Consider the following 27,355-nt stretch of genomic DNA (forward strand, 5'->3'; position numbering starts at 1 on the left):
TGGGAGAGGAGCAGGGGGCCACTGCCTTGCCCACTTGGGCCCAGGGAGCCTGCTGAGCTCCCAGGCCAATCCCCCGCCCTCCAAACACCCCTTCAGGCTACATGGGTCCTTGGGGGCATAGGACGGAGGTGGGGAGACCAGGAGAGGCAGGCAGGAGGGGCCCTCTGGGAGTAGCAGGAGAGGAGCGGAGAGCGACTGCCCCACCCACTCAGGCATGGAGAGCCTAAGGAGATCCCAGGCCAGTCCCCAGCCCTCCAAGGCCTCCCTCCCCCCCGCAACCCCGCCCCAGCCGTACTGGTCCTGGGGGCATAGGAGGGAAGGGGGGGGGCGGTGATCAGGAGAGGAAGGCGGGAGGGGCCCTCCCAGACCCCAGACCAGAGGAGCAGGAGAGGAGAGGAGGGCATTTGCCCCACCCATTTGAGCCCAGGAAGCCTGCTGGGCTCCCAGGTGAGGTCCCCTGCCCTCGAGACCAGGCACGCCTGGGTCCCTTCTGTCCCTTGAGCCTAAGCCCCACCCCCCACAGCCCCCAGGGCCTTTTCCAGCCCTGTGGGTGCTGAGCACTGGCCCCACCCACTGCACAAACCTTGCCCTTGCTTAGGCCCCACCCTCCACAGCCAAGGCCTTCCCCCACCACCCTGCCCTTGGTTTTTTCTTTTGCTTCCTCCTCTCTTTTACTGTTGTGGTACTGATGTACCTTCCGGTTGCTGATTCATCTGTATTTTTATTTTTACATTTTTTCTCACATATCTGTTAGTTTCCTAGTCTAATTTTATTTTTTACTTTGTCATTGCTCTCTTTTTTTTTTTTTGGCTGCCCCACATGGCTTGCGGGATCTTGATTCACGAGCCCACGGTCAGGCGGAAGCTCCTGAAGCGGGAGCTCCAAGTCTGAACCACTGGACTAACAGAGAATCTCAGACCCCAGGGAATATTCATAGGACTGAGGTCTCACAGAGTTCCTCATCTCAGCACCAAGGCCCAGCTCTACCCAAAAGCCTACAAACTCCAGTGTTGGAAGCCTCAGGCCAAACAACCAGTAAGACAGGAACACAATCCCACTCATTAAAAAAAAAAAAAAAAAAATGAGATGGCAAAACAAAATGTCACAGATGAAGGAGCAAGGGAAAAACCTACAAGACTAAATAAATGAAGAGGAAATAGACAATCTACCTGAAAAAGAATTCAGAGTAATGACAGTAAAGATGATCCAGAATCTCAGAAACAGAATGGAAGCACAGATTGAGAAAATACAAGAAATCTAGACAATAAATACAAGAAATCTTAACAAAGATCTAGAAGAACTAAAGAACAAACAGAGATGAACAATACAATAACTGAAATGAAAAATATACTAGAAGGAATCAATAACAGAATAACAGAGGTAGAAGAACAAATAAATGAGCTGGAAGACAAAATGGTGGAAATAACTGCCAAGGAGCAGAATAAAGAAGAAAGAATGAAAAGAATTGAAGACAATCTCAGAGACCTCTGGGACAACACTAAACACATCAACATTTGAATTATGGGGTCCCAGAAGAAGAGAAAAAGAAAGCGTCTGAGAAAATATTTGAAGAGATTATAGTCGAAAACGTCCCTAATATGGGAAAGGAAATAGTCACCCAAGTCCAGGAAGCACAGAGAGTCCCATACAGCATAAACCCTAGGAAAAACACACCAAGACACATATTAATCAAACTAATAAAAATTAAATTCAAAGAAAAAATATTAAAAGCAGCAAGGGAAAAACAAAAAATAACATACAAAGGAATCCCCATAAGGTTATCAGCTGATTTTTCAGTGGAAACTCTGCAGGCCAGAAGGGAGTGGCAGGATATACTTAAAGTGATGAAAGAGAAAAACCTATAACCAAGATTACTCTACCGAGCAAGGATCTCATTCAGATTTGATGGAGAAGTCAAAAGCTTTTCAGACAAACAAAAGTTAAGAGAATTCAGCACCACCAAACCAGCTTTACAACAAATGCTAAAGAAACTTCTCTAAGCAGGAAACACAAGAGAAGAAAGACCCACAATAAAAACCCCAAAACAATTAAGAAAATGGTAAAAAAAAAAAACAAACATACATATTGCTAATAACCTTGAATGTAAATGGATTAAATGCCCCAACCAAAAGACACAGACTGGTTGAATGGATACCAAAACAAGACCCATATATATGCTGTCTACAAGAGACCCACTGCAGACCTAGGGACACATACAGACTGTAAGTGAAGGGATGGAAAAAGATATTCCATGCAAATGGAAATCAAAAGAAACCTGGAGTAGCAATACTCCTGTCAGATAAAATAGACTTTAAAATAAAGACAGTTATAAGAGATAAGGAGGGACACTACATAATGATCAAAGGATCAATCCAAGAAGAAGATATAACAATTATAAATGTTTATGCACCCAACATAGGAGCACCTCAATACATAAGGCAAATGCTAACAACATGAAAGGAGGAATCGACGGTAACACAATAATAGTAGGAGACTTTAACATCCCACTTACACCAACGGACAGATCATCCAAACAGAAAGTAAATAAGGAAACACAAGCTTTAAATGACACAGTAGACCAGATAGATTTAATTGATATTTATAGAATATTCCACCCAAAAGTGGCAGAATACACTGTCTTCTCAAGTGCACATGGAACATTCTTCAGGAGAGATCACATCTTGGGTCACAAATCAAGCCTCGGAAAATTTAAGAAAACTGAAACTGTAACAAGCATCCTTTCTGACCACGACGCTATGAGACTGGAAATCAATTACAGGGGGAAAAAACTGTAAAAAACAAAAATACGTGGAGGCTAAATAGTGTGCTACTAAATAACCAAGACATCACTGAAGAAATCAAAGAAGAAATTAAAAACTACATAGAAACAAATGACAATGAAAACACGACAACCCAAAAACTATGGGACACAACAAAAGCAGTTCTGAGAGAGAAGTTTAGAGCAATTCAATCTCACCTCAAGAAACAAGAAAAATCTCAAATAAACAATCTAACCCTACACTTAAAACAACTAGAGAAAGAAGAACAAAAAAACCCCAAAGTCAGTACAAGGAAAGAAATCATAAAGATCACAGCAGAAATAAATGAAATAGAAACAAAGAAAACAATAGCCAAGATCAATAAAACTAAAAGCTGGTTCTTTGAGAAGATAAACAAAACTGATAAACCCTTAGCCAGACTCATCAAGAAAAAATGGGAGAGGACGCAAATGAAAAAGGAGAAATCACAACTGACACTGCAGAAATACAAAGGATTATAAGAGACTACTACAAACAACTATATGCCAATAAAATGGACAACCAGGAAGAAATGGACAAATTCTTGGAAAGGTACAATTTTCCAAGAATGAACCAGGAAGAATTAGAAAATATAAACAGACATATCACAAGTAAGGAAATTGAAACCGTAATTAAAAATCTCCCACAAACAAAAGTCCAGGACCAGATGGCTTCACAGGCGAATTCTATCAAACATTTAGAGAAGAGCTAACACCAGTCCTTCGCAAACTCTTCCAAAAAATTGCAGAGGGAGAAACACTCCCAAATTCATTCTATGAAGCCACTATCACCCTGATACCAAAACCAGAAAAAGATATCACAAAAAAAAGAAAATTATAGACCAATTTCACTGATGAACATAGATGCAAAAATCCTGAACAAAATACTAGCAAACAGAATCCAACAACACATTAAAAGGATCATACACCATGATCAAGTGGGATTTATCCCAGGGACACAAAGATTCTTCAATATATGCAAATCAATCAATGTGATACAGCATATTAACAAATTAAGGAATAAAACCCATATGATCATCTCAATAGATGCAGAAAAAAGCTTTTGACAAAATTCAACACCCATTTATGATAAAAACTCTCCAGAAAATGGGCACAGAGGGAACCTACCTCAACATAATAAAGGCCATATATGACAAACCCACAGCAAACATCATACTCAATGGTGAAAAACTGAAAGCATTTCCACTAGGATCAGGAACAAGACAAGGAGGTCCACTCTTGCCACTCTTATTCAACATAGTTGTGGAAGTCCTAGCCACGGCAATCAGAGAAGAAAAAGAAATAAAAGGAATACAAACTGGAAAAGAAGAAGTAAAACCGTCACTATTTCCTGGTGACATGATACTATACATAGAAAATCTTAAAGATGCCACCAGAAAACTACTAGAACTAATCAATGAATTTGGTAAGGCTGCAGGATACAAAATTAATGCACAGAAATCTCTTGCATTCCTATACACCAACGAAAAATCAGAAAGAGAAATTAAGGAAACACTCCCATATACCATTGTAACAAAATGAATAAAATACCTAGGAATAAACCAGCCTAAGGAGGCCAAAGACTTGTACTCAGAAAAGTATAAAACACTGATGAAAGAAATCAAAGATGACATAAACAGATGGAGAGATATACCATGTTCTTGGATTGGAAGAATCAATATTGTGAAAATGACTATACTGCCAAAAGCAATCTACAGATTCAATGCAATCCCTATCAAACTACCAATGGCATTCTTCACAGATCTAAAACAAAAAAACTTACAATTCGTATGGAAACACGAAAGGCACCGAATAGTCAAAGCAATCTTGGGAAAGAAAAACGGAGTTGAAGGAATCAGGCTCCCTGACTTCAAACTATACCACAAAGCTACAGTAATCAAGACAGTATGGTACTGGCACAAAAACAGAAATATAGATCAACAGTTCAGGAGAGAATGCCCAGAGATAAACCCATGCACATATGGGTACCTAATTTATGACAAAGGAGCAAGAACATACAATGGAGAAAAGACAACCTCTTCAATAATTAGTGTTGGGAAAACTGGACAGCTACATGTAAAAGAATGAAATTAGAACACTACCTAACACCATATACAAAAATAAACTCAAAATGGATTAGAGACCTAAATGTAAGACCAGACACTATAAAACTCTTGGAGGAAAACAAAGGAAAAATCACTCTTTGACTTAAACCACAGCAAGATTTTTTTGACCCACCTCCTAGAGTAACACATAAAAACAAAAATAAACAAATGGGACTTAATTAAACTTAAAAGCTTTTGCACAGCAAAGGAAGCCATAAACAAGACAAAAAGACAACCCTCAGAATGGGAGAAAATATTTGCAAATGAAACAACAAAGGATTAATCTCTAAAATATACAAACAGCTCATGGAGCTCAATATCAAAAACAAACAATCCAGTTAAAAAATGGGCGGAAGACCTAAATAGACATTTCACCAAGAAGACATACAGATGGCCAAGAGGCACATGAAAAGACGCTCAACATCACTATTAGAGAAATGCAAATCAAAACTACAATGAGGCATCACTTCACACTGGTCAGAATGGCCATTATCAAAAAAGCTAGAAACAGCAAATGCTGGAAAGGGTGTGGTGAAAAGGGAAACCTCCTGCACTGTTGGTGGGGGTGTAAATTGATACAACCACTATGGAAAACTGTATGGAGGTTCCTTAAAAAACTAGAAAAAAAAATAGAACTACCATACGACCCAGCAATCCCACTACTGGGCATATACCCTGAGAAAACCATAATTCAAAAAGGGACATGCACCACAATGTTCATTGCAGCAATATTTACAATAGCCAGGTCATGAAAGAAACCTAAATCCCCATCGACTGATGAATGAAGATGTGGCACATATATACAGTGGAATATTACTCAGCCATAAAAAGAAACGAAATTGAGTTATTTGTAGTGAGGTGGATGGACACAGAGTCTGTCATACAGAGGGAAGTAAGTCAGAAAGAGAAAACCAAATACCGTATGCTAATGCATATATATGGAATATATTAAAAAAAAGGTACTGATGAACCTAGTTGCAGGGCAGGAATAAAGATGTAGACATAGAGAATGTACTTGAGGACATGGGGTGTGAGGGCGTAGCTGGGGTGAAGTGAGAGTAGCATCAACATACATACACTACTGAATGTAAAATAGTTGGCTGGTGGGAAGCAGCAGCGTAGCACAGGGAGATCAGCTCGGTGCTTTGCGATGACCTACAGGGGTGGGATAGGGAGGGTGGGAGGGAGGGGATATGGGGACATATGTATGCATATGGCTGATTCACTTTGTTGTGCAACAGAAACTAACATGGTACTGTGAAGCAATTATACTCCAATAAAGATGCATTAAAAAAAATGTACAGAACTGGGTTTCCCGGGTGGCGCAGTGGTTAAGAATCCACCTGCCAATGCAGGGGACACGGGTTCAAGCCCTGGTCCGGGAAGATCCCACATGCTGCGGAGCAACTAAGCCCGTGCACCACAACTACTGAGCCTGTGCTCTAGAGCCCGTGAGCCACAACTACTGAGCCCGCACGCCTAGAGCCCATGCTCCGCAGCAAGAGAAGCCACCACAATGAGAAGCCTGCCCACCACAACGAAGAGTAGCCCTTGCTCACTACACTAGAGAAAAGCCCGTGTGCAGCAATGAAGACCAACGCAGCCAAAAATAAATAAATTTATAAAAATTTTTAAAAAAACCTTGTTAAAAAATGTACAGAACTGATATAACATTTCAATTTTTTTTTTTTTTTTTTTTTGCGATACGCGGGCCTCTCACTGTTGTGGCCTCTCCCGTTGCGGAGCACAGGCTCCGGACGCGCAGGCTCAGCGGCCATGGCTCACGGGCCCAGCCGCTCTGCGTCATGTGGGATCTTCCCGGACCGGGGCACGAACCCGTGTCCCCTGCATCGGCAGGCGGACTCTCAACCACTGTGCCACCAGGGAAGCCCCATTTCTTTTAATTAAATAGACTTTTTTCCCATTATTTTTTTCTTTTTTCTTTTCCCATTTAAGCAACTAGGCTGTTCTGTTCTCACTACCTCGGGAAAGGTATGTTATAATCAAAAACAGAATTCTTTTTTTTTTAAAGAAGCCTCTTCCTGGCATTTATGCTTCCACCATTCCTTAAAGAACAGAAAGGACTCATAACATAGACTTAGGTTTGGAAGAATTTTATAAAAGAAGCAAAATTCTCCCTAAAGCTCAAAGTTAGACCTGAAACCTCCAGGAGGCCAAGAGTGCAGTCAAGGTCCACAGACCACCCAGCATCCACTGAAGGAAGCACCTTGCATGGCCTGTGTCCACTAAGGTCTTCCTTTCAACAGAAGCACAGGCCCTCTGCCCAGTGACTGTTCCAGAAAAAACAATGCTACCCTGTCCCTGGGACCTTTGCATCCCTCCCCATCCCAGCCCCATCAATAAGCATGGATTAAGTGGTACTACAAAGCATCACTCCCCAGCAAACTGCGGGAATCTTTGCAGTGCACTCCCAGGAGGAACCACCATATCTAAAGCATGCTGACAATTCCTGAGCTCTACACAGTGGCAGCCCCTTTCACTTCTCATAGAACCAGTAACTTTCAACTCAGGAAATCTTGTTCTCACATAGATGCACACATTCTTTTCAGCTCGTCTCCCATTTGCCCCTTTTGGTTGCTTTGGGAAACACTCTCTCCTGTTCTCTCACTGGCATCATACAAGTAATCAAAATGGTGTCATACAAGTAATCAAAACAATATTTTAAGGCCACTCTTGAAGCCCATTTATAAAGCTGGCTTTAGAGGGAGGAAAAGCAGGGTTCAAGTTTGGAGGGGGAAAAAAACAACTGGGGACCTCCTATTTTGAAACTTGAAAGAAGAAGAAAACTTTATTGTTCTTTGGTTGGTTGATCCTACAAATCTTGATCAATGTTTAATGCAACCTAAAAACAAAAAGTAAATATGCTTTAAAATACAACTAGAACTGTGAAATGTACAAGCTACAGAAAATTTAAGCTTAGGTAACTTCTATGTGACTATGTAAATGAAGCCTTTTGATAGTTTCAGATTATTTCAAATAAAATCCAAAGTCAATATAATAATAATTTAACTGTGTTCTCAATGTATTTATCAACCCATCCTTTCTTCTACTTCTCTTGCTATTCCCTCTTATTGTTATCCGTATCCTTCTTGCAGGGGTCCTGTATGCATCCCTTAAATGTTGAAATTTCTCATGTAAGCCAGGTAACCTGACTCACTCTCCTAGCTTTACTTGGCATATATGCTGATGACTGCTGAATTCATCTCTGCTGCCTGGACCTCTCTCCTTCCTCCAGACCCATAACATACTTCAAGGGGTCTTTGGCCATTTTCACCTGCATACCTCAGAGTGACCTGAAATGAACATGTCCACAACTGAAGACATCATTTTCACAAAACCTACTTTCTCTTCATATGTTACTCAACTTAACGAACGGTAAAGCTCAAAAAATGGTGAAGAGTTCAGTTGCCCAAGGCAGAAATCTGGGCTTCATCCTTGACTTCTTTCTCTCCCGTATCTTCCCAGCTGATATCAAATCCACTCAGCTGTCCCCATCTCTGCTGTCTGGTCCTAGCCCTGGTCATCTTGCAACTGGATGACTGTGATAACCTCCTAAGTGGTCTCCTGTTTCCACTCCTGTCCACTCAGATCCTCTCTCTACCTTCTAATAACACATATCTAATCCTTACATAAACCCTTTCAATGACTCCCACTGCACATAAGTCCAAAATCCTTAAGAGGACACACAGAGCCCAGTGTGATCTGGCCTTTATCCACTTCTCCAGCTTCAAATCACACCATTCTCCTAGCTCCATTCAACTCAGCCAAAATACTGGACCATGTGCATTCCTTGAAAGTATCTTGCTCTCTCCATCCACTGGGCTCATCTCAGGCTAACTCCTTAACCGTCATATCCTGGAGAAGACTCACCCAGGCTAGGTCAGGTTTCCCTGCTCTGTCCTCTCAGACCACCTGCCCCGCTGGCCCATGGTCCCCAAAGGGCAGAAACCCTATCTGTTTTGTTCACTGGTATTTTCTAGCTCCCTGCATGGCACCAAAACACAGCAGCCATTAAATAAAAATGTATCCACTGACTGATTAGCACCAAATCCTCCCGGCTCCACTTTCTGAACAGCTCTTAAAAACACCACTCACTACTTCAGGCCATCAGTGCCATCCCTCTGTAGATTATAAATAGCCTCCTGGTGGGTCTCCTCTAATCGATCACTCCATTCTCTTCTACACGCTATAGCCAGATGGCCTTCCTAAAACACAGTTCTGATGTTGGCCTCCACTGCCTTTAGGACAAAATATAAATGTCTGAGCACAGATTACAAGTCCTTTCATGGTCTGGCCCCTGCTCTCCACTGCCTCAGCCCTGATCTCTCCCTATCTCCCCCTCTCTCTTCTCCCCTCCCCAGCCTCCCATCCCACCACTGAGTGACAAAGCTGACTTCCTCCAGGAAGCCTTCCCTGACCAAGGGTCCTCAACTGGGTGGCTGTCCCGCTTTGTCAGTGCCCACTGATGCAGGTGACTCAGTGCAGCCCTCTGCCAGGGCAGTCCCGGGTTACAGCTGCGGATGGGCCTGTTAGCAACAGCCCCTCCTCTCGCTCTCCAAGCATAATGCTCTGGACCAGACATTACCTGCTCACTCTAACAATGACTATCAATTGCTCGTCCAGTTGTCTGTTTCTTCCCTAGACAAGGTCAAGAAGGACCTGTTTTCGGTCATAAAAGCATCGGGCACAGTTTATGTGGTGCATAGGAAACACTATATGTTTATTAAATAAGCAAATGACTTATATACTTTAAAAGCATGCACTCTCATTAGGATATTTACTTGGCTCCACGGTTTGCTACTGAGAACCAAAATGTTGGCCCCCAAAATTTAATTGAAAGATTATGTATTTCACCACGATTCTAAATACGTATTTTGAAGAGATTTTGAAATTTTCAAACGCTCATTTCCAAATATACATATCACCCTCTACACAGGAGGGCACACTGCTCCCTCCACATTAATGCCCAGTGACCTCCCCATCAGTGCCCACACGTTTGTGTGGAGCCAGACAAGTGCCCACTCTCACCCTCAGGGCCAGTAGCACAGTGCACAGAAGGGCAGAAGGCCAATTAGGGATAAGTCAACACCCAGAACACTGGTTTTCTTTCTATGAAACAAAAGGCCCATTTTGCCATCCAACCTTGGCCTGAGATACACTAGGCTCTCCCAAAGTAAAAAAAAAAAAAAAAAAAAATCTGCTTTTCACAAAACACTTTCCTAAGGATACTCACATCCGATAGCATCGGTTCATCAAGTTCTTCCACCCTGCTCAAGTTCGGCGCTCCATATCGATCACTGATTTCAGCTAGTGTTCTGCCTGAGTCGGCTCCATCCTACAAACACAGAGCTCATTTTCACTTTCAAATGAGTTTGAGATTAATACATTAATTTGCTTTCAGTTTTGCTAAGACACTTCTGTATTACAACATCAAAATTCAACACTGTCAGTTAATGGAACGAACCAATACCTGTTAATGACAAGAGAATGCCAGGAATAAACGCAAAAACGTGTTTAAAAAAATACATCAGAAATTTAAAACATATCATTGCATGTAATCATGTGGTCAATAATCTCACAATATTCTGGTTTTTAAAAATACCAAAACAAACCGAATCTCCCAGTTCTAACCACTTGGAGATTTTGCTTTAAAGCGCATCATATTTGTGACTTGTTATTACTAGATATGTATTTGGACTATTAGTTTTGATAATCTCCTTATTAAAAATTTAGCTATTAATGCATCAAAATTAAGCTTTACATTCCAGGATACTTATTCATTTCCCATAACATAGAGTAACTTTTTCTTCTCACCTCTCCATGTGAAATATCTTCACCCTTAGCTGTATTTTCCACACTTATTCTCAACTCCTATAATACATAAAAGTGAAGAAAAATACTTTTAATATACTTTTTATTTTGATTCCATGTTTAATTTTCAAGCATTTTATTTTTACATTATGATCAATTTAACAGCAAAAATGCTGTCCCTCTTAAAGGAGCAATGTGAATACAAAACTGCAGATACAGTCTCATTTAATACTCTATTAAAAGGTGACTACGATGTTTTGTCTATAATTAAATAGAACTTTTTAAAAAATGAAAAGGCTAACTATTTCACTAACCCTGAAGCCAAATTACTAGCAAATTTGAAAAGTGACAAAATAATAATTTTAATAAACTCTTAGAATACGAGATTTTGAAAGAACTGACAGTTATGTAGAATTTTATACATAGTAAAAAAGAAGCAAATATTTCTGAGGGAATTAATCTGGCCCAAGGCACTATCCAATACATGACACCTCTCCACAGTACCTGGACAATGCCCTCTATAATGCTCTGAACACATGGGAGACTGCTTTCTGAATGTGAAAACGTAGGATCTGCTAACCAAGCCAAACCTTGCTGTGGCCTCTATCTTTTCATTCTAAGGCAGCAGGCTGACTTAACTGCTCCTGAGCTGATTCATTTCAACTGTTCAAAGATTAGTGATGGGGCTTCCCTGGTGGCGCAGTGGTTGAGAGTCCGCCTGCCGATGCAGGGGACACGGGTTCGTGCCCCAGTCCGGGAAGATCCCACATGCCGCGGAGCGGCTGGGCCCGTGAACCATGGCCGCTGAGCCTGCGCGTCCGGAGCCTGTGCTCCGCAACGGGAGAGGCCACAACAGTGAGAGGCCACAACAGTGAGAGGCCACAACAGTGAGAGGCCCCCGTACCGCAAAAAAAAAAAAAAAAAAGATTAGTGATCTTGTGATCACATACAGTCACCCTGATTATTAGGGACATATATCGTACATATATGGCTTTCTCAAGATCATTCCCTTCTCCTGGGCATGTCTTATCCCACAACCACATGGCTCTGGTGGGAAAGCATATATTCTCACAGGACTCTGTTGCCCAGCCAAGGGATGGATACTTGACACAAACTAAGCCAGTCAGAATCCTTCCCCAAGATTCTTTTCTTAACTGAAACCCAACAGAAAGGAATCTATTCCTCTCAGACAGTAGGAGCCACATTACAAGACCCAGGAACTATTAAGAACCGTGATCCTCACCCATGTGCAGCAAACCAGGCCACAGTGAGAGACAACAGCAGAGGTAAGAGCCCTGGCAGCATTGATTCTCTTGCTCCCAAAGGTCTGGAAGACCCAACTCAACCAGAGCCCTTCACGGTTTAGTTGTAAAACCCTTTCTTCAACCCAGGATCCTTCCAATAAATTTCCTTTTGCGACTGATGGTTTAAGTTATGTCTCTGAAGCCATAAGAAGGCGAGGACAAGAAGACATGGATGAACTTGTCCCTGAGCAAGGGGTCAAGCCGCAGTATGTTGCAGGGAAGAGAGGGGTGATAAGCCAGTAGGAATATGACTTATTAAAGCTACAGTGGCTCTGGTCACATAGTCTGGTAATGGCCGTAGAGTAACATGAATGGGACCCTCTGGAGCCAATCCCTTCTATAAATCACAGACTTCCCAGCACTCAGATATAGCTATCAGGCATCTCAATAAAAAATACTTTCAATTCTCTTATTATTTTGATCACCGTCTTCCTGAGGTAGTCTGGTTCTTCTTTCTTTTGCAATCACGGAATCTTAACTGAAGAGGAAGGGGGTATGCATTTACGTGTGTGTGCATGCACGGGTATCCACGTGTCCTACCATATTCAGACAAAGATAGATCAGCATCGGTGTTTTTTAAAACTATGTACAGAGGTTTGAATTTATCCTTTTAAAATCTCATCTTTTTGACTCACAAAAGTAGTTTTCTGACACTTGGGCTACAACAGGACTAAATGATTTCACTTTGTCAAGAACAATTCTTAGATTAATCTCTTATTATAGAATGATGAGCATAGTACATTGATGAGAAGAAAAGAATTGAATTTATCTCAAGAGTTAAAAAATTAACTAATTAATTAAATCTCATCTTTTAAAAAAATTTAATTTACCCTTCCTACTTTTTAAAATTGCTTTAAATAATGATGATTTCATCTAAGCCATTAATAAACATCTTCTACAAAACCTGCTTCTTTTTAAAATTTTAATTTCGGAATAAATAGAGGAGTAACATTTGAGTAACAGATACTAGCTATAAGCATACAATATGAAATATCCAGTTGAAAAGTATAACCCAGTCATGCAGAAGTTTGGTCTATACGACACATACTTTTTGGATACAAGGAAACATTAGCCGAGCAAGAGGCTTGACATAAGACAGACACGGTCTGGGGGCTTCCCTGGTGGCACAGTGGTTAAGAATCTGCCTGCCAATGCAGGGGACACAGGTTCGAGCCCTGGTCCAAGATCCCACATGCTGCGGAACAACTAAGCCTGTGTACCACAACTACTGAAGCCCGTGCTCCGCCAACACAAGAAGCCACTGCAATGAGAAGCCCACGCACCGCAACCAGAGAAAAGCCCACGCGCAGCAATGAAGACCCAATGCAGCCAAAAAAATAAACTTATTAAAAAAAAACACAGACACAGTCAATGGAGATGGACTTTTTTGACATAAGTTACTGAATAGTTTATTTAAAGAAAGACATGAAAAATCCAAATTAAAACATACATATATATATATTTTTTTGGCTGCGTTGGGTCTTCGTCGCTGCACACGGGCTTTCTCTAGTTGTGGCAAGCAGGGGTTACTCTTCGTTGCAGTGCGCAGGCTTCTCATTGTGGTGGCTTCTCTTGTTGTGGAGCACAGGCTCTAAGCGCGTGGGCTTCAGTAGCTGCGGCATGTGGGCTCAGCAGTGTGGCTCACGGGCTCTAGAGCGCAGGCTCAGTAGTTGCGGCACACGGGCTTAGTTGCTCCACGGCATATGGGATCTTCCTGGACCAGGGATTGAACCCATGTCCCCTGCTATGGCAGGCGGATTCTTAACCACTGTGCCACCAGGAAACTCCCCCAAACATAGTTTTAAATGTAAAGTATTGTTGGTAATACATCTAACATGAAGAAAAGAAACAAACTATTGTCTCAGAGATCAGAATACCCCCAATACTACAAAGAACTTCAGTATCAGCTACCATAATTAGGAACAACTATCTCTTGACTAAAATGTTGACCAGGGCTTCCTGGCAACATTAGACCTTCCTGGCAGGTCTCTAGACTATGAATCCCCTGCTATAACAGCTGGAAGAAACAGTTTGAGGATTCTCAGAGGTTTTGAATAAAACAGACATTTATAAAACTTCAAATTACCTTCTCAAATTGCTCTTGAGCTCTCTGCAGTTCTTCTATTCTCTGTCTCTCTTTTTCTTGCATTTCCAACTCCAGCTGGAATGCCAACTGTTGCTGAACATTCAGAAATAAATAAGTCATATTAGAGTCAGATCAATTGCAAGGAATTCACTCTATTACTCTAAAGTGTCCCAGGATAATTAAGTTTATGCCCACCTAAATTTCAGAAACTTACAAAAATAAATGGTCACAGCCACCCAATACTTTAGCTTTTACAAATATTTCCTGAAGTAGAAAATTAAAAAGGAAGCTTCCTTAATTGCTAATTTTAGAAAAGCACTATTTGTACAAAATCAAGTCGTTTTCTCTGTTCTTCCTGAAGCTACAAATGAGACTGCAGTGATTTTTTTTTTTTTTTTTGGATAAAATCTCTTTAAGCACAGATGGATCTTCAAATAGCCAAACCTTGGTTGTAAAACAGTAGATAAGAACATTTTAAGTAGATTATCTTAAACCAGAGATAATCAACAACATATTTGGTCCCAACTCAAGATATATCCTAGCCACGCGAGAATAGGGGTCAGTAGACTAAACTCCTTGGGCCAAGCCTGACCCAACTCCTGTTTTTGTACAGCCCACGAGTGAAGAATGGTTTTTATACATTTTTCATGGCTGAATAATGTCAAAAGAATAATATTTCATTGCACATGAAAATTATATGAAATTCAAGTGTCAGTGTCTATAAATAAAGCTCTACTAAAACACTGCCACGCTCACGCTCCCTCATTTAGTGTGGCTGCTTCTGCCCCATGACAGCACAGCTGAGTGTGCACAACAGAGACCACAGGCGGTACTCTCACTGCCTTGCACGCTGCTCAGCACACTGCAAGTTCAGTGGCACCATTATAACTCACAGCGTTTGGAGTGCCACGGTACCACTACACCGGGGCTTTTTTTTTTTTTATCAGTGCATTACCCATCATAACAAAACAAGAAGAGAAGTGGATTTTGAATGTTGTCCTTCTCAGACACAGTGGAGTGTGGGTTACTTTATTATCAGATTAAACAGCACAGGACAGTGTTTCTCATGCAACAACACTGCACTGAAAGAATACAGTAAGTATCAGCATTACCAGAGGAAGCGCTCGTCAGGATCTTCTCAACGCACACGAACGCAAAGGTCAGAAGTATTAAGAAATTTCAAACAGAATTATTTCATGAGAGCAGGATTTCTTCACAAAAATTAAAAATGAAAAGGAGGCTGCAACAAAAGTAAGATCCCAAGTGGCTCTTTTGTTAGCCCAGCAAAGAAGTACATTTATCAATGGTGATTCAATTAAAACAAGTGAGAATTCAATGTCCAGAAAAAACATAAACTTAAGATTATTATCCTTTTGGTGAGAACAGCTGCTCAGAGTCGATTACACGGGGAGCAAAATCAATGGTCAATTAAAGGCAAAGGCAAAGGGTTCTGAGTGGTTTTCCCTGGCTCTTGATGAGTAGACAAATGCTCCCAACACTGCTTACTTGTTGTTTATCAAAGGAGTCAATGTTGAGTTTGCAGTGACTGAAAAATCAACCACTATGAACAGTACTACAGGCAAGAACATCTTCAAAGACGTTGAGGAACATTAATTCAGTACAACCAGATGTGACGTCTGCTCAGATGTGTTACAACAAACAGTGATAAAAGTGTGTATGGAACAGAAAAAGGCTTAATTGGACAAAATTTACAAAGTTGGTGAAAACATAGTGTTTAAAACCTATGAGTTCTCATTCTATGATTCAACAGCAGCTACTCTGCAGAAAATATTTGACTCTATCACGTGTTATTGAGCCAGCAGTGTTGAAACCGAGTCCCCCCTAAAGCTGAGTTCCCTTACTGAGTTTCTGATTAATCTCTCTATCCAAAAGTTTATTCCCTTTCTTGTCCCCTCTGACCTCAATCCTGTGCTAACTGAACACTAGTCAACCAGAGTCAGACGACTAAAATTGCTGTTGTCAATAGCATCGTTAATGTACTAAAATTGCTATTATAGATATCATCATTAATGTACAAACTCAGGTTGTTTCTCTAGGACAAGATGAGCTAACAGACCCCCCCCCCCAAGCCATGGACCACCTGGCCGGAGAACTGTAAACTGGAGATATCCTGACTTCCAAAGGAGTCAATGTTGAGTTCAAAATGACTGAAAAAATCAATCACTGACTGAAAAAAATCAATGACTAAGAAATATAACAGAAGTGCTGCAGCAACATGGATGGACCTAGAGATTATCATACTAAGTGAAGTAAGTCAGAGAAAGACGAGTATCATATGATATCACTTATATGTGGAAACTGGAAAACAGTACAAATGAACTTATTTAAAAAACAGAAACAGACTCACAGACATAGAAAACAAACTTATGATTACCAAAAGGGGGGGATTAAATTGGGAGTAGGGGATTAACAGATGCACACTACCATATATAAAATAAACAACAAGGATTTACTGTACAGCACAGGGAACTATATTCAATATCTCGTAATAAACTATAACAAAATAGAATGAAAAAGAACACAGATATATACATATATATGTATATATAACCACTTTGCTGTACACCTGAAACTAACACAATATTGTAAATCAACTATACTTCAATTAAAAAAAAAAGAAAAGAAATGTCACAGAAACATCACAAGATTAATTCTAGCCTCTTTGCTCTTCCCCTTTAAGAAAACCCCTCACTCAAAGACTCAGTTGGAGTGGATCCGAGGTTTGTCTCCCACTTCCTTGCTTGGCGCCCTGCGGTAAACTCTGTACTTTCCTTCACTAGAACCCACTGTCAATAGATTTGGCTTTGCTGTGCGTTGGGCGAGCAGACCCATTTGGTTCAGTAACAGTGTCAACAGTGACCTTCATTTACCCTTATGAACTTAAGCATGATTTCTGGTGAATTTCTGTCAGAAATAGAAGCTGAATATATCTTGACTTGCCCTACCACCCCATAGTTCCATGGCTCAACAGTGGTAATGTTTTATTGTGAATTTTTGAGCTCAGGGACAAGACTGACGTTTTTCTTAATGAGAAGACCATTTTCAACCACAGTTATCAAACATTAAATAGCTTTGGAAATTAGCTTCCGCTGCAGACTTAATAACGATTTTAAATCAATTTAACCTAAAAGTTGCCTACAAGGCAAAACAGCATCATATGTAACACTTACACTGCAGGAAAGTCATTTCAGCAACAACTAATTTTCTGAATCACAATGTCAAGCTGCTTTATACACTCCCAGTGCTGTCAGAAATGGGATTTCCATTCCCACACAAATCTGTGACAGATACATTTTCCAAGCTCAAACTATAGTTCCAGAGTGTTTTTAGGTCTTGACGTAAGTGCAAAGGAAATTCCCACATTTCAAAATCCATCTAACTGTGTAACTGAGAAGTTTTCACCAACCTTCAACTGGAAGGGATTAATTTACCAGGTAGTGGCTAAAAGACAAATATCAAGAGGAAAATCTAATAGAATTCTATGAGCGCCTTCCAAGAGATGAATACACTAAAAATTATAGGCACATGGACTGACAGCAATATTTGGCAGGACCTATGAGGGAAAAGACATTTTTCAAAGATGACATACATAAAATCTCATTATAGATCAGCATTAACAGATACATATTTTCAATACATTTTGATGACAGGGAACATTATCTTTGAACTCCAACTAAGTGAAATGTTATCTTTAAAAAGGGAATGTAATTCTTCTCAATAATAAGCCTACACTGCAGAAAAAATTGTATTTGATTTTTTTAAATTTTTACTTCATCAATAAAACATTTGTAGAAATTTATTTCTCTCTTGTTATAGCTACATAGTATACCATAATCCCTACATAACATCCTCAATTTTGCTTCTTGGCCTGAAAATCATAAAATATCCACCTTTACAAAAAGAGTCTGTCAACCTCAGCTAGAAAATAATTTCTCACCATCAGTCCAGTGCCACCCCATAAACGACCTAATATAAGCTCATTCCATTAAGAGCACTTTAAAACTATATTTTTAAACGCATTTAAAAAAATAATACATTTTTACAAAGAGATAATAAACAGTGATTAATATTTATTCACAAAGGGCTTTTTAAGGTAATTTCTTCATATTCCTGTATCATCCCCACTAAGATAAAAGTGATGGGCTACGTAGCCGAAATGCAGGAAAGTTATCATTCAATCAACTTTCAGATATTTGTAGAGGAAGCGAAATTAACCTCTCAACAATGACACAAAGTGCGGTTGCTAAATACCAACCACATTGGTCAACATAACCGGTTTCTTAACATTTTCAGGACATGTTCGAAACCCAATCGCTTTCTTCACACATGTGTAAAACCATGAGAAAAACATTCAAACAAATACAAAAGCCAGTACTTCCAAAATGAACTCTTAAGCAGAACACAGCAAGGAAAATGTCTCCCTGCTCACAAGGACCCAGGCTTGCTGGAGAATGCCTAAAATCTCAAGGGATTTCAAGTCTGTGGTACTGATTATGAGGACACCTGCTCTTGCAACCAACAGGCAGGTGACCAGAGTCCTGACCTTCCAGCTCACTTGACTCGGGGGACACAGAGAGGCCTCTCTCTTTCTCTTCATCTGTTGGTCCACCCGTCCCTTCTCCTCCTCTCATCTATCTCTGCCCACCAATCCACTTCTTTAATGGCCCACCACATCTTCTGCAGGATATCACTATGTCTTCCACCCCCAGTACAATGCTTAGGGTTTGATGCACAGGGGATGGCTTCATACTGATACAGCTAGAAAAATGTTTGGGTTCCAGTATTGCCAAATTTTATTTAAGTTAGGTAAAGAAGATGAGTCAAAGCAAATTAAACATCTCCATATCTGTGATCTAACCATCCTAGGGAAGGAGAACTGCTGAGAAGTTCTTATTTTGATAGACAGGGGACAGATGCCAGCTCTAGGAGCTGGAAGAGGCAGGGCAGATCCTCACTCAAAGTTGGGGCGACTGCAGCAGACACTTGCCCATTTGGACGGTCATTTGACATCCAACTCAACACTGTGCAACCTCCCCACAAAAATAAGCCAAATGACTGAAAGATGAAGACTCAGAAGCAGTAAAGGTGCCTAGAATAGCCATATCCATCTAAGGTGCCTAGAATGATCTACCCCAGTATCAAGGATGGGAGACAAGACAGAGAAGCTAGTTTCCATGTCTACATTTTCCTTTTTTATCCACACACACAAATAATAGGCTTCTTTCCCTTTTTATAATATGTAAACTGGAGTTGAGACTCTAGAGTTAAGTACCATATGACAGAAGTATAGGGTGACTCCAACTTGGTTTACAAGAGCTCCACAAATTAAATTAGTCCAGAAGCCACTCTAGAACTTTCCCCTCTCTGGTTTATACTCCATGACCCATCTCTTCAACCATTTTCAAACCAACATCTTTAGCTCCCCAATCCTGCTAACCCAAACTCACTTCAGTCAAAGGGTCAGTCTCCTCCACATCCTCACTCAAATATCCTCCAGGCCTAGGCGGAGAAAATCACATCATCACAAAACCAAACCAAAAGGCCCCATTATGACTGCTTGGTCTCAGGAAATTCAGTGCTACCGAGGGATGCTAAGTTTCCTTGGTCAACTCTACCTCTCCAAAGCCACTGTTTCAAACCTTCACCACTCTCCCCACTCCTCCTACTTTTACCACCTCATTCTGGGCAAATGATCAGGGTCCCTACTTCATAAAAAAGAAATAGTCACACAGAAATCGCTTTCAACTTTTGCCACAAAACCTACACACCACAGGTACCTAACGCCGTCCTCTCCTCTTTCCTTGAATCAAAGAATCAGAGAAGGGCCCCTCCACCCGCCTAACCTGTGTTCCAGAGCCAATTTCCTCTGGTCTCCATGAAAGGTTGACTCTAGTAATCATCCCCTTTATTTCTTTACATCAACCACTCCCCTCCACTCTATTCCTTAAAAAAACCAAACAAACAAACAAAAGAAAACTCCTTCCCTGAAAATCTCCTTGAAAGCATTACCTATACTCACCATCTCCATCTCCCCTGCTTTACCCCACCCCACATTCGGTACTCCCACCAAGGTCACCAGTGGCCTTAAATGAGACTTGGCAGTTCTGTTCCCACTCAACCAGCCACAGACATGGTTGACCACTCAGGTCTCATTGAGATGCTGTCCCCTTGGCTTCTGTGACAGCAGACTCTCTGGGTTTTTCTCCTACCTCATCACTGCTTCTTCTCCAGTAACGAAGCCACATACAGACATAAAGATGAAGATATAAGAAAGTTACATCTAAGCACAAGAGATGAGTTTTTCAACACCTGGGTTACACCACACCAAGGGTGACTCCACTAGTTCCAATCAACACTGAACTCTCTTGTCTCACCTGCTGAAACAGGAGCTCCTCTGCTTTAAGTCTCTCCATCATTTCCTGCTCCATCACAGCTAATTCTCTTTCACGCTCCAACTGGGCCATTTCCTCTTGTCTCTAACATGGTTTAAAAAAAAAAACATAATCGTGTGACTAATTACAGATAAAACAATCTGTAAAAACAATCTTAACAGCATCTTAATCTCCAACAGTAGGGAAAGGATTAAGCAAATTATAGTCTATCCATTTGGAAACTGTATAATAATTGGGGGAAATGTGTGTTTTATTTCAACAAAGAGCACAAAATTAAAATTACACAGCAAATACAATCACAATTGTGTAAAAAAAAAAAAAAAATCTCCAGGCAAATGTGTAGAAAAAAGACTAGAATACCTAAAAATACCTAAGAATCTAAATAGAGGTCTTCTTTATTTTCTTCTTTCTACTTTTTCATGTTATCTAAGTTTTGTAATAATAAACATACTATTTTTATAATAGAAAGAAATGATAATATTGAACTTTTTTTAAAAAGCAAAGAAGCTGGACCAATTATTTTACTCCTCTAATTTTATAAAAGAAGATCCACAATGGAACAGGATAGAAGGCCCAGAAATAAACCCAAGCACCTATGGTCAATTAATGGAGAAAAGACAGTCTCTTTAATAAGTGGTGCTGGGAAAACTGGACAGTTACCTGTAAAAGAATGCAATTAGAACATTCTCTAGCACCATACACAAAAATAAACTCAAAATGGATTAAAGCACTAAATGTAAGACTGGATACTATAAAACTTATAGAGCAAAACATAGGCAGGACACTCTTTGACCTAAATCACAGCAATATCTTTTTTGGATCCATCTCCTAGAGTAATGGAAATAAAAACAAAAATAAACAAATGGGACCTGATTAAACTTAAAAACTTTTGCACAGCAAAGGAAGCCATAAACAAAAAGACAACCTATGGAATGGGAGAAAATATTTGCAAACGATGCAACCAACAGGGATTAATCTCCAAACTATACGAACAGCTCATACAGCTCAATATCAGAAAAACAAACAACCCAATCAAAAAATGGGCAAAAGATCTAAAAAGGCATTTCTCCAAAGAAGACATACAGATGGCCAAAGGCACATGAAAAGATGCTCAGCATCACTAATTACTAGAGAAATGCAAACCAAAACTATAATGAGGTATCACCTCACACCAGTCAGAAAGTCTACAAATAATAAATGCTGGAGAAGGTGTGGAGGAAAGGGAACCCTCCTACACTGTTGGTGGGAATATAAATTGGTACAGTCACTATGGAGAACAGTGTGGAGGTTCCTTAAAAAAAACTAAAAATAGAGTGCATATGATCCTTCTATCCCACTCCTGGGCATATATCCGGAGAAAACTATAATTTGAAAAGCTACATGCACCCCAATGTTCACTGCAGCACTACTTACAATAGCCAAGACATGGAAGCAACCTAAATGTCCACTGACAGATGAATGGATAAAGAAGATGTGGTACATATATACAATGGAATACTACTCAGCCATAAAAATGAATGAAATAATGCCATTTGTAGCAACATGGATGGACCTAGAGATTATCATATTAAGTGAAATAAGTCAGACAGAGAAAGACAAATATTATATGATATCAGTTATATGTGGAATCTAAAATATTATCAGGAATTTGGGAGTAACATATATACACTACTATATATAAAATAGATAAACAACAAGGACCTACTGTACAGTGCAGGGAACTATACTGAATATTTTGTAATAACCTATATGGAAAAAGAATCTGAAAAAAATATGTGTGTGTGTGTATATATATATACACACACACACACATATATGCATAACTGATCACTTTGCTGTAGACCTGAAACTAACATAACATTGTAAATCAACTATACTTCAATAAAAAATAAATTAAAAAAAAAGAAGATCCATACTTACTTGTTGCTCCATGGTCACGTTGTTCTTATACTTGTAAATCCACAATGCTAAGTATTCTATTGGATCCACTGGGCGCATCCTTGCCACTTCTGCAAGACCTTGAGTTAGACATGTCCCAAGATTCTTTTGAAGATATGCCGACTCCATTTCTAACTGCTAAATAAAAACCTCTAAAAGATAAACGTTTTGCATTAGAGCAGGAAATTTTCAATGAAGGCACAATCGAAGTAGAGTTCAGTGAGGCCAACAAAGCATTACATCCTGTCACCAGTCATGGGCACCTGCCATCAGGGATGGCACAAGCAAGCTGGCTCCAGGACACTTCTAGCAGTTTCCAAAAAGCCTCCACAGAAGTCACTACAACTAAAATAGTTTCAAAAACCTGAAGGACCCTGGAGTCCAAGTGTCGGAAAAGGGTTACTGTCATTATTGATGGTGAGACGACTATATGGCAAGCGATGCATGTCTTACTAAATCCTTACAACATACCTGAACGTGGTATCATTAGCCCCACTGTGCAGATGAGGTCGCCCAGGCCCGAAGCGCATATACGTGAACAGCCCAGAATCACACAGGCGGCGTATGATGAAGAGGGATTCATACGCAGCTCTTGATTCCAGAGTCATTACCCTAAGTGACTTACTAAGATGCTCCTCCTGAGCCATGAGAGTCATTTCTAGAAAATATCACAATAGACCACCTCAAATTTTTTAAAAATCCAAGTATCTCAAGGCCAAAGAATAAAAAACTCAACCTTCGAAGAACAGCCTATGAAGCTCCTCATGCTTTGGCCCCAATTCTGTTTCCAGGCTCACCTCTCGATATAGTTTCTGCCTCTAACATATTCTGGGCTCTAACTACACAGAACATCCTGCCATTCTGCTGCTCACACCCTGCATGTTTCCATCTCCATGACTTTTGCACATGATGGCCCCCTCACTCTCAGCTTGGAAAATATCTCCTCATTTGCAAGGTATCAATCATCTCCAATTCCTCACCGCTGTGGCTAATACAACCGTCTCCCAGGCAACACAAAGACGTTCCTCCTTCCCCAAGCAGCTCACACGGTACTTTTCACACTATCTGAGCATTATCTGTGTGTGCACATGTCTGTCCTCCTGCTAGAGGACAAACTTCTCTAGCTCCTCAAAAAGTGTGTTTCAATCACAACGTGGACACAGCTTGCTCTCCATGGTGGCAAGTGAATGAGTTTCTCCACTCTCTCAGTAATGTCCCAGTTTATTTACAAATATGGACAGGAATCATCTCAGATCAGACAGAGAGAGAGATGGGGAGGTAGGAAGGGAGGGAGAGAGGGAGAGAGGGAGGGAGAGAGGGAGAGAGGGAGGAGAGGGAGAGAGGGAGGAGAGGGGGAGGGAGGGAGGGAGAGGGGGGAGGGAGGGAGAGAGGGGGGAGGGAGGGAGAGAGGGGGAGGGAGGGGGAGGGAGGGGGAGGGAGGGGGAGAGAGGGGGAGAGAGGGGGAGAGAGGGGGAGAGAGGGGGAGAGGGGGAGAGAGGGGAGGGAGAGGGAGGGAGAGGGAGGGAGAGGGAGGGAGAGGGAGGGAGAGGGAGGGAGAGGGAGGGAGAGGGAGGGAGAGGGGGAGAGGGGGAGAGGGGGAGAGGGGGAGAGGGGGAGAGGGGGAAGGAAATGCAGTAACTACTTTATTTAAGGTGCTTTGAAAAAACTGATCACCTTCGAATTACCCTTATGGAATCCAGACTCCTCTGAGAATCCGATGAAACGTACTCATTATTCAACAAATATATATTGAGTACCTATTACATGTCAGGCATGAGCAATTATAGGGGACAGACTGCCAGTGTCTAGACCTGTCCCTGGACAAATCCACCTAACATTCTGCACAAAGTTTCAGAAACAATGACCTCCTGAGTTTCATCCATAGACCCCAATACTACTCTCTCTCATATGATGGTGGTAGAGTACAAAATGGCAGAACCCCATGCAGAAAAATTTGTAAATATCTAGAAAATTACGTATGTATTTACCCTTTGACTGATCAATCTCACTTCTGGGATCCTATCTTGCAAAAATATGCAGTGATATATGCACAGGGTTGTTTTGCACTATTACTAAGGATAGCCAAATTGGGACCCCCATCCAGATGTTCATCATTAAAGGATTAATGAGCTACAGCTCCACAATGAATTATTGTGCAGATAAAAAGAGAATGAGGAAGATCTCCAAAATTGGGAGTGATCTCTAGAACACAATGTGAAGTGAAAAAAAGCAAGATGAAGAACTTGTCTATAGTCTTTTGTATTAGCAACAGCAGTGGGGAAAGGAATGTGTATGTGTGTATACATAAATGTAGTCATAAAAGCAAACTAAAAACCGGCACAAACGAACCTAATTCCCTATCAAGCTGTGTGTCTTAACCACACAGAGAAAAGAATTATTACAACTGAGTATGGAACACGGTATCCTCATCGTACTAATTCAATGGGATAATACTCTAAAGACAAATCTCAGTGTCATTTGAAACAGTAACAATTAAAAAGGGAAGATTCCTGCTGCTAATCCAGAAAGATAACAAACACATGGGAAGGGTACCGTGGTCCGTAAGGAGAAACCTCCCAAGTAGAATTGGTCTCAAACCTACGCAGGCAGCATCTCGTTAACAGCGGAACCCAGGTGAAACTCGTTACCTCGCTTGGTTTGTTTCCTGCCCATGAAACAGCGACAATACCCATCTCAAAAGCCTGTTGTAAGGAATATTATTTTTCATACACAGCAACAGGCTTCTTGGCTCATACATAAGAAACCCCTTCCCACAGAAACAGCTGCCTCAAGCCTGGAGAAGCTATCAGAAGAAATAGAAGGCGGTTCCTCGCTCATGCTTGGGAGAAAGCCCGCCGAGTAGGAAAGGAAGGGATCAGGTAGGGCTGCCAGTTTTGCAAATAAAACTACAGGATGCCCAGTTAAACTTAAATTTCAGATAAACAATGACTAATTTTGTATTATAATATATTTGTGCTAAAAAGCACAAAATCTGTGAAATTCATATTTAACTGGGTACGCCGAATTTTATCTGGCAACCCTGGATTCCGAGCGCTTCGGCTGGTTTTCCACCCCGGGTCGGCGGAAGGGTGCCCGCCTCCCCTGCCCCTCCCAAATGGCGCGTCGCCGCTCACCACCGAGGAGGAGGACCCAGCCGCAGAGGTGCCCACGGAGTCCGGCGCTGAGCTAACCCTCTCTCGCCTCTGGAGCCTGGACGTCGCCTGAGCCCTACACCACTCGCAAGGTCCAACGGTCAAAACCGCCTCCGTCCGCCGGAACCCAGCCCAGCACCGGGAGCCGTTCTTCCAAGACGGCGCCTGCGTTCTAAACGCACGCGGCTGACGCATGCGCCTACCTACCCGCTAGTCGCGTCCCGTCGCTAGGCAACGAGCGTGCGCGCTCCAGGTGCGGGAGACTGCCGGGGGCAGAGAGGAAGGGGCGCCAGCGGAGAGCTGAGCAGACGGCGCCCGGCGGGGATCGGGGGGGTCGGGGGGGGCGCGCGGACGGGGGTTGATCGGAGGCGGGGTCCGGAAGAGGATGTGCTGCAGAGAGCAGAGGCGGGCGGAGCAGGGCGGGGTAGGACGAGCAGTTGAGAGCAGGGGGCGCGCGAGGTGTGCAAGGTGCAGGATGGAGAGCAGGGAGCACCCGGGTAGGTGAACAGAGACGTGCAACCTAGAGGCTGTGAGGAGGGGCAGCCGAAAAGGGGAATCGAGCGAGCGGGGCCGGCAGGTGGGCTCATACTGGGAGAGAGAAAGGGCAGAGGGCTGGCCTGCGGGGCGGGGGGGTGTGCGGGAGTAGCCGCAAAGACTACCTATAGGTGAAGCCCCACAGCCTTACGCCAGAGAAGACTAGCTACCTGAGCAGCCTGGTATTTTCCCAGCTTAGCACCTTTGCATTTGCTGGTGACTTCTGCTTGGTTCCTGTCCATTGAAAAAAATCGCACATCTTAGAGCTGTGAGTTCAGTTTTATTTGGGGACTTAACTGAGGACTCTAGCCCTGGAGACAGCTGCTCTGACAACTCTGAGAAACTGCTTCTGCTTGGAAGAGGTAAGGGGGGAGGTCAGCATGTACGTGATTTTTGGAGAAGGAATACCTGCAATCAAACATATCTAGGTAAAAGGTCACTGCTAGCCACCAGGCACAGATAGCTTAATTATTTTAGTGCTTTTCTAAGTACGGGAAGATGCAAGAAATTGGGTTTATAAAATTTTCTCCTGAAAATTTCTATTTGAAGGTCTGTTCTGTCAATTTTCCCAGAGAGCAGAGTTCCACGTTCCTGATCTCCACCCTGAACTCCTTCCAGGGTGTGTTAGTGACTCAACAACTGCAGTGGCTAATGACTCAAGCCTAGTGTAGCCAGCTGGCTGGGGACATTCTTTAGTTGGCATTCCTTTCAGAACAAGCACAGGTACCCCCACCTCCAGGAAGCCTCCTAGCCTTTGCCATTTGCAGTCTTCCCTGGGCTAGTGGTTTGTGCACAGTCCTCAGCTAGCACCTCCCATGGTCTGTTTCAATTTATGTGGGGCAGTGCTGGGCAGGAGATGCCTCCTTAATCATTAGTTGAGGTAATTAGTAAGTGCCAGTGTGGGCACTGACAAATGGAAGGGAGCATGAGCTCTTGCCTGGGCCCGCAAACATCAGAGCCCTCACTGCTTAAGTCAAGAAATATTTGCTGAGCAAGTACTGAGTGCCCAGCACTAAAGATGTGGTGTGAACAAAGACAATCCCTATACTTAGCACCCCGCTTACTGAATGCAGGGCCATGAGCAAGGAGGTCCAGTATAAGCAGACCCTCAGAGGAGCCCTGGGAAACTGAAAAATAGCCCCCTCCTCACTGGTGAGTGTGGCTTGATTTGGTGGGGAGTGGGCTATAAAATGC

The 27,355-nt window shown here is 41.9% G+C and overlaps 1 protein-coding gene across 2 annotated transcripts; it reads right to left on the reverse strand.

Moving 5' to 3' along the window:
- Positions 1–640: 640 nt before the first annotated feature.
- Positions 641–25,965, reverse strand: DYDC1 (DPY30 domain containing 1). 2 transcript variants are annotated; one of them, XM_022591009.2, is made up of 7 exons: positions 25,610–25,962; positions 22,458–22,627; positions 20,520–20,621; positions 14,125–14,217; positions 10,738–10,794; positions 10,157–10,258; positions 641–7,765 (listed from the first exon to the last, which is right to left on the reverse strand). In XM_022591009.2, exons 2-7 carry the CDS (start codon positions 22,602–22,604, stop codon positions 7,736–7,738), a joined length of 531 nt encoding a protein of 176 aa, XP_022446717.1. In that variant the 5' UTR covers positions 22,605–22,627; positions 25,610–25,962; the 3' UTR covers positions 641–7,735. The 2 variants fall into 2 exon arrangements, with proteins under 2 accessions (XP_022446717.1, XP_022446714.1); XM_022591006.2 differs by having other exon boundaries at positions 641–10,258; positions 25,610–25,965.
- Between the last annotated feature and the right edge of the window lie 1,390 nt (positions 25,966–27,355).

The sequence above is a fragment of the Delphinapterus leucas genome, chromosome 16, assembly GCF_059928025.1.
Source record: "Delphinapterus leucas isolate spDelLeu-1000000601 "Yukka" chromosome 16, BTC_Dleu_Yukka2, whole genome shotgun sequence".
In the NCBI taxonomy this organism is placed as follows: Eukaryota; Metazoa; Chordata; class Mammalia; order Artiodactyla; family Monodontidae; genus Delphinapterus; species Delphinapterus leucas.

Bases quoted from the DNA above. Each gene is read 5' to 3' on its own strand.
- DYDC1 (XM_022591006.2), bottom strand. From the start codon at position 22,604: ATGGAGTCGGCATATCTTCAAAAGAATCTTGGGACATGTCTAACTCAA. The intron at 20,622-22,457 runs GTAAGTATGGAT...AAACCATGTTAG, and splicing joins ACGTGACCATGGAGCAACAA to AGACAAGAGGAAATGGCCCA. The intron at 14,218-20,519 runs GTGAGACAAGAG...CTGAATGTTCAG, and splicing joins AGGAGCTCCTGTTTCAGCAG to CAACAGTTGGCATTCCAGCT.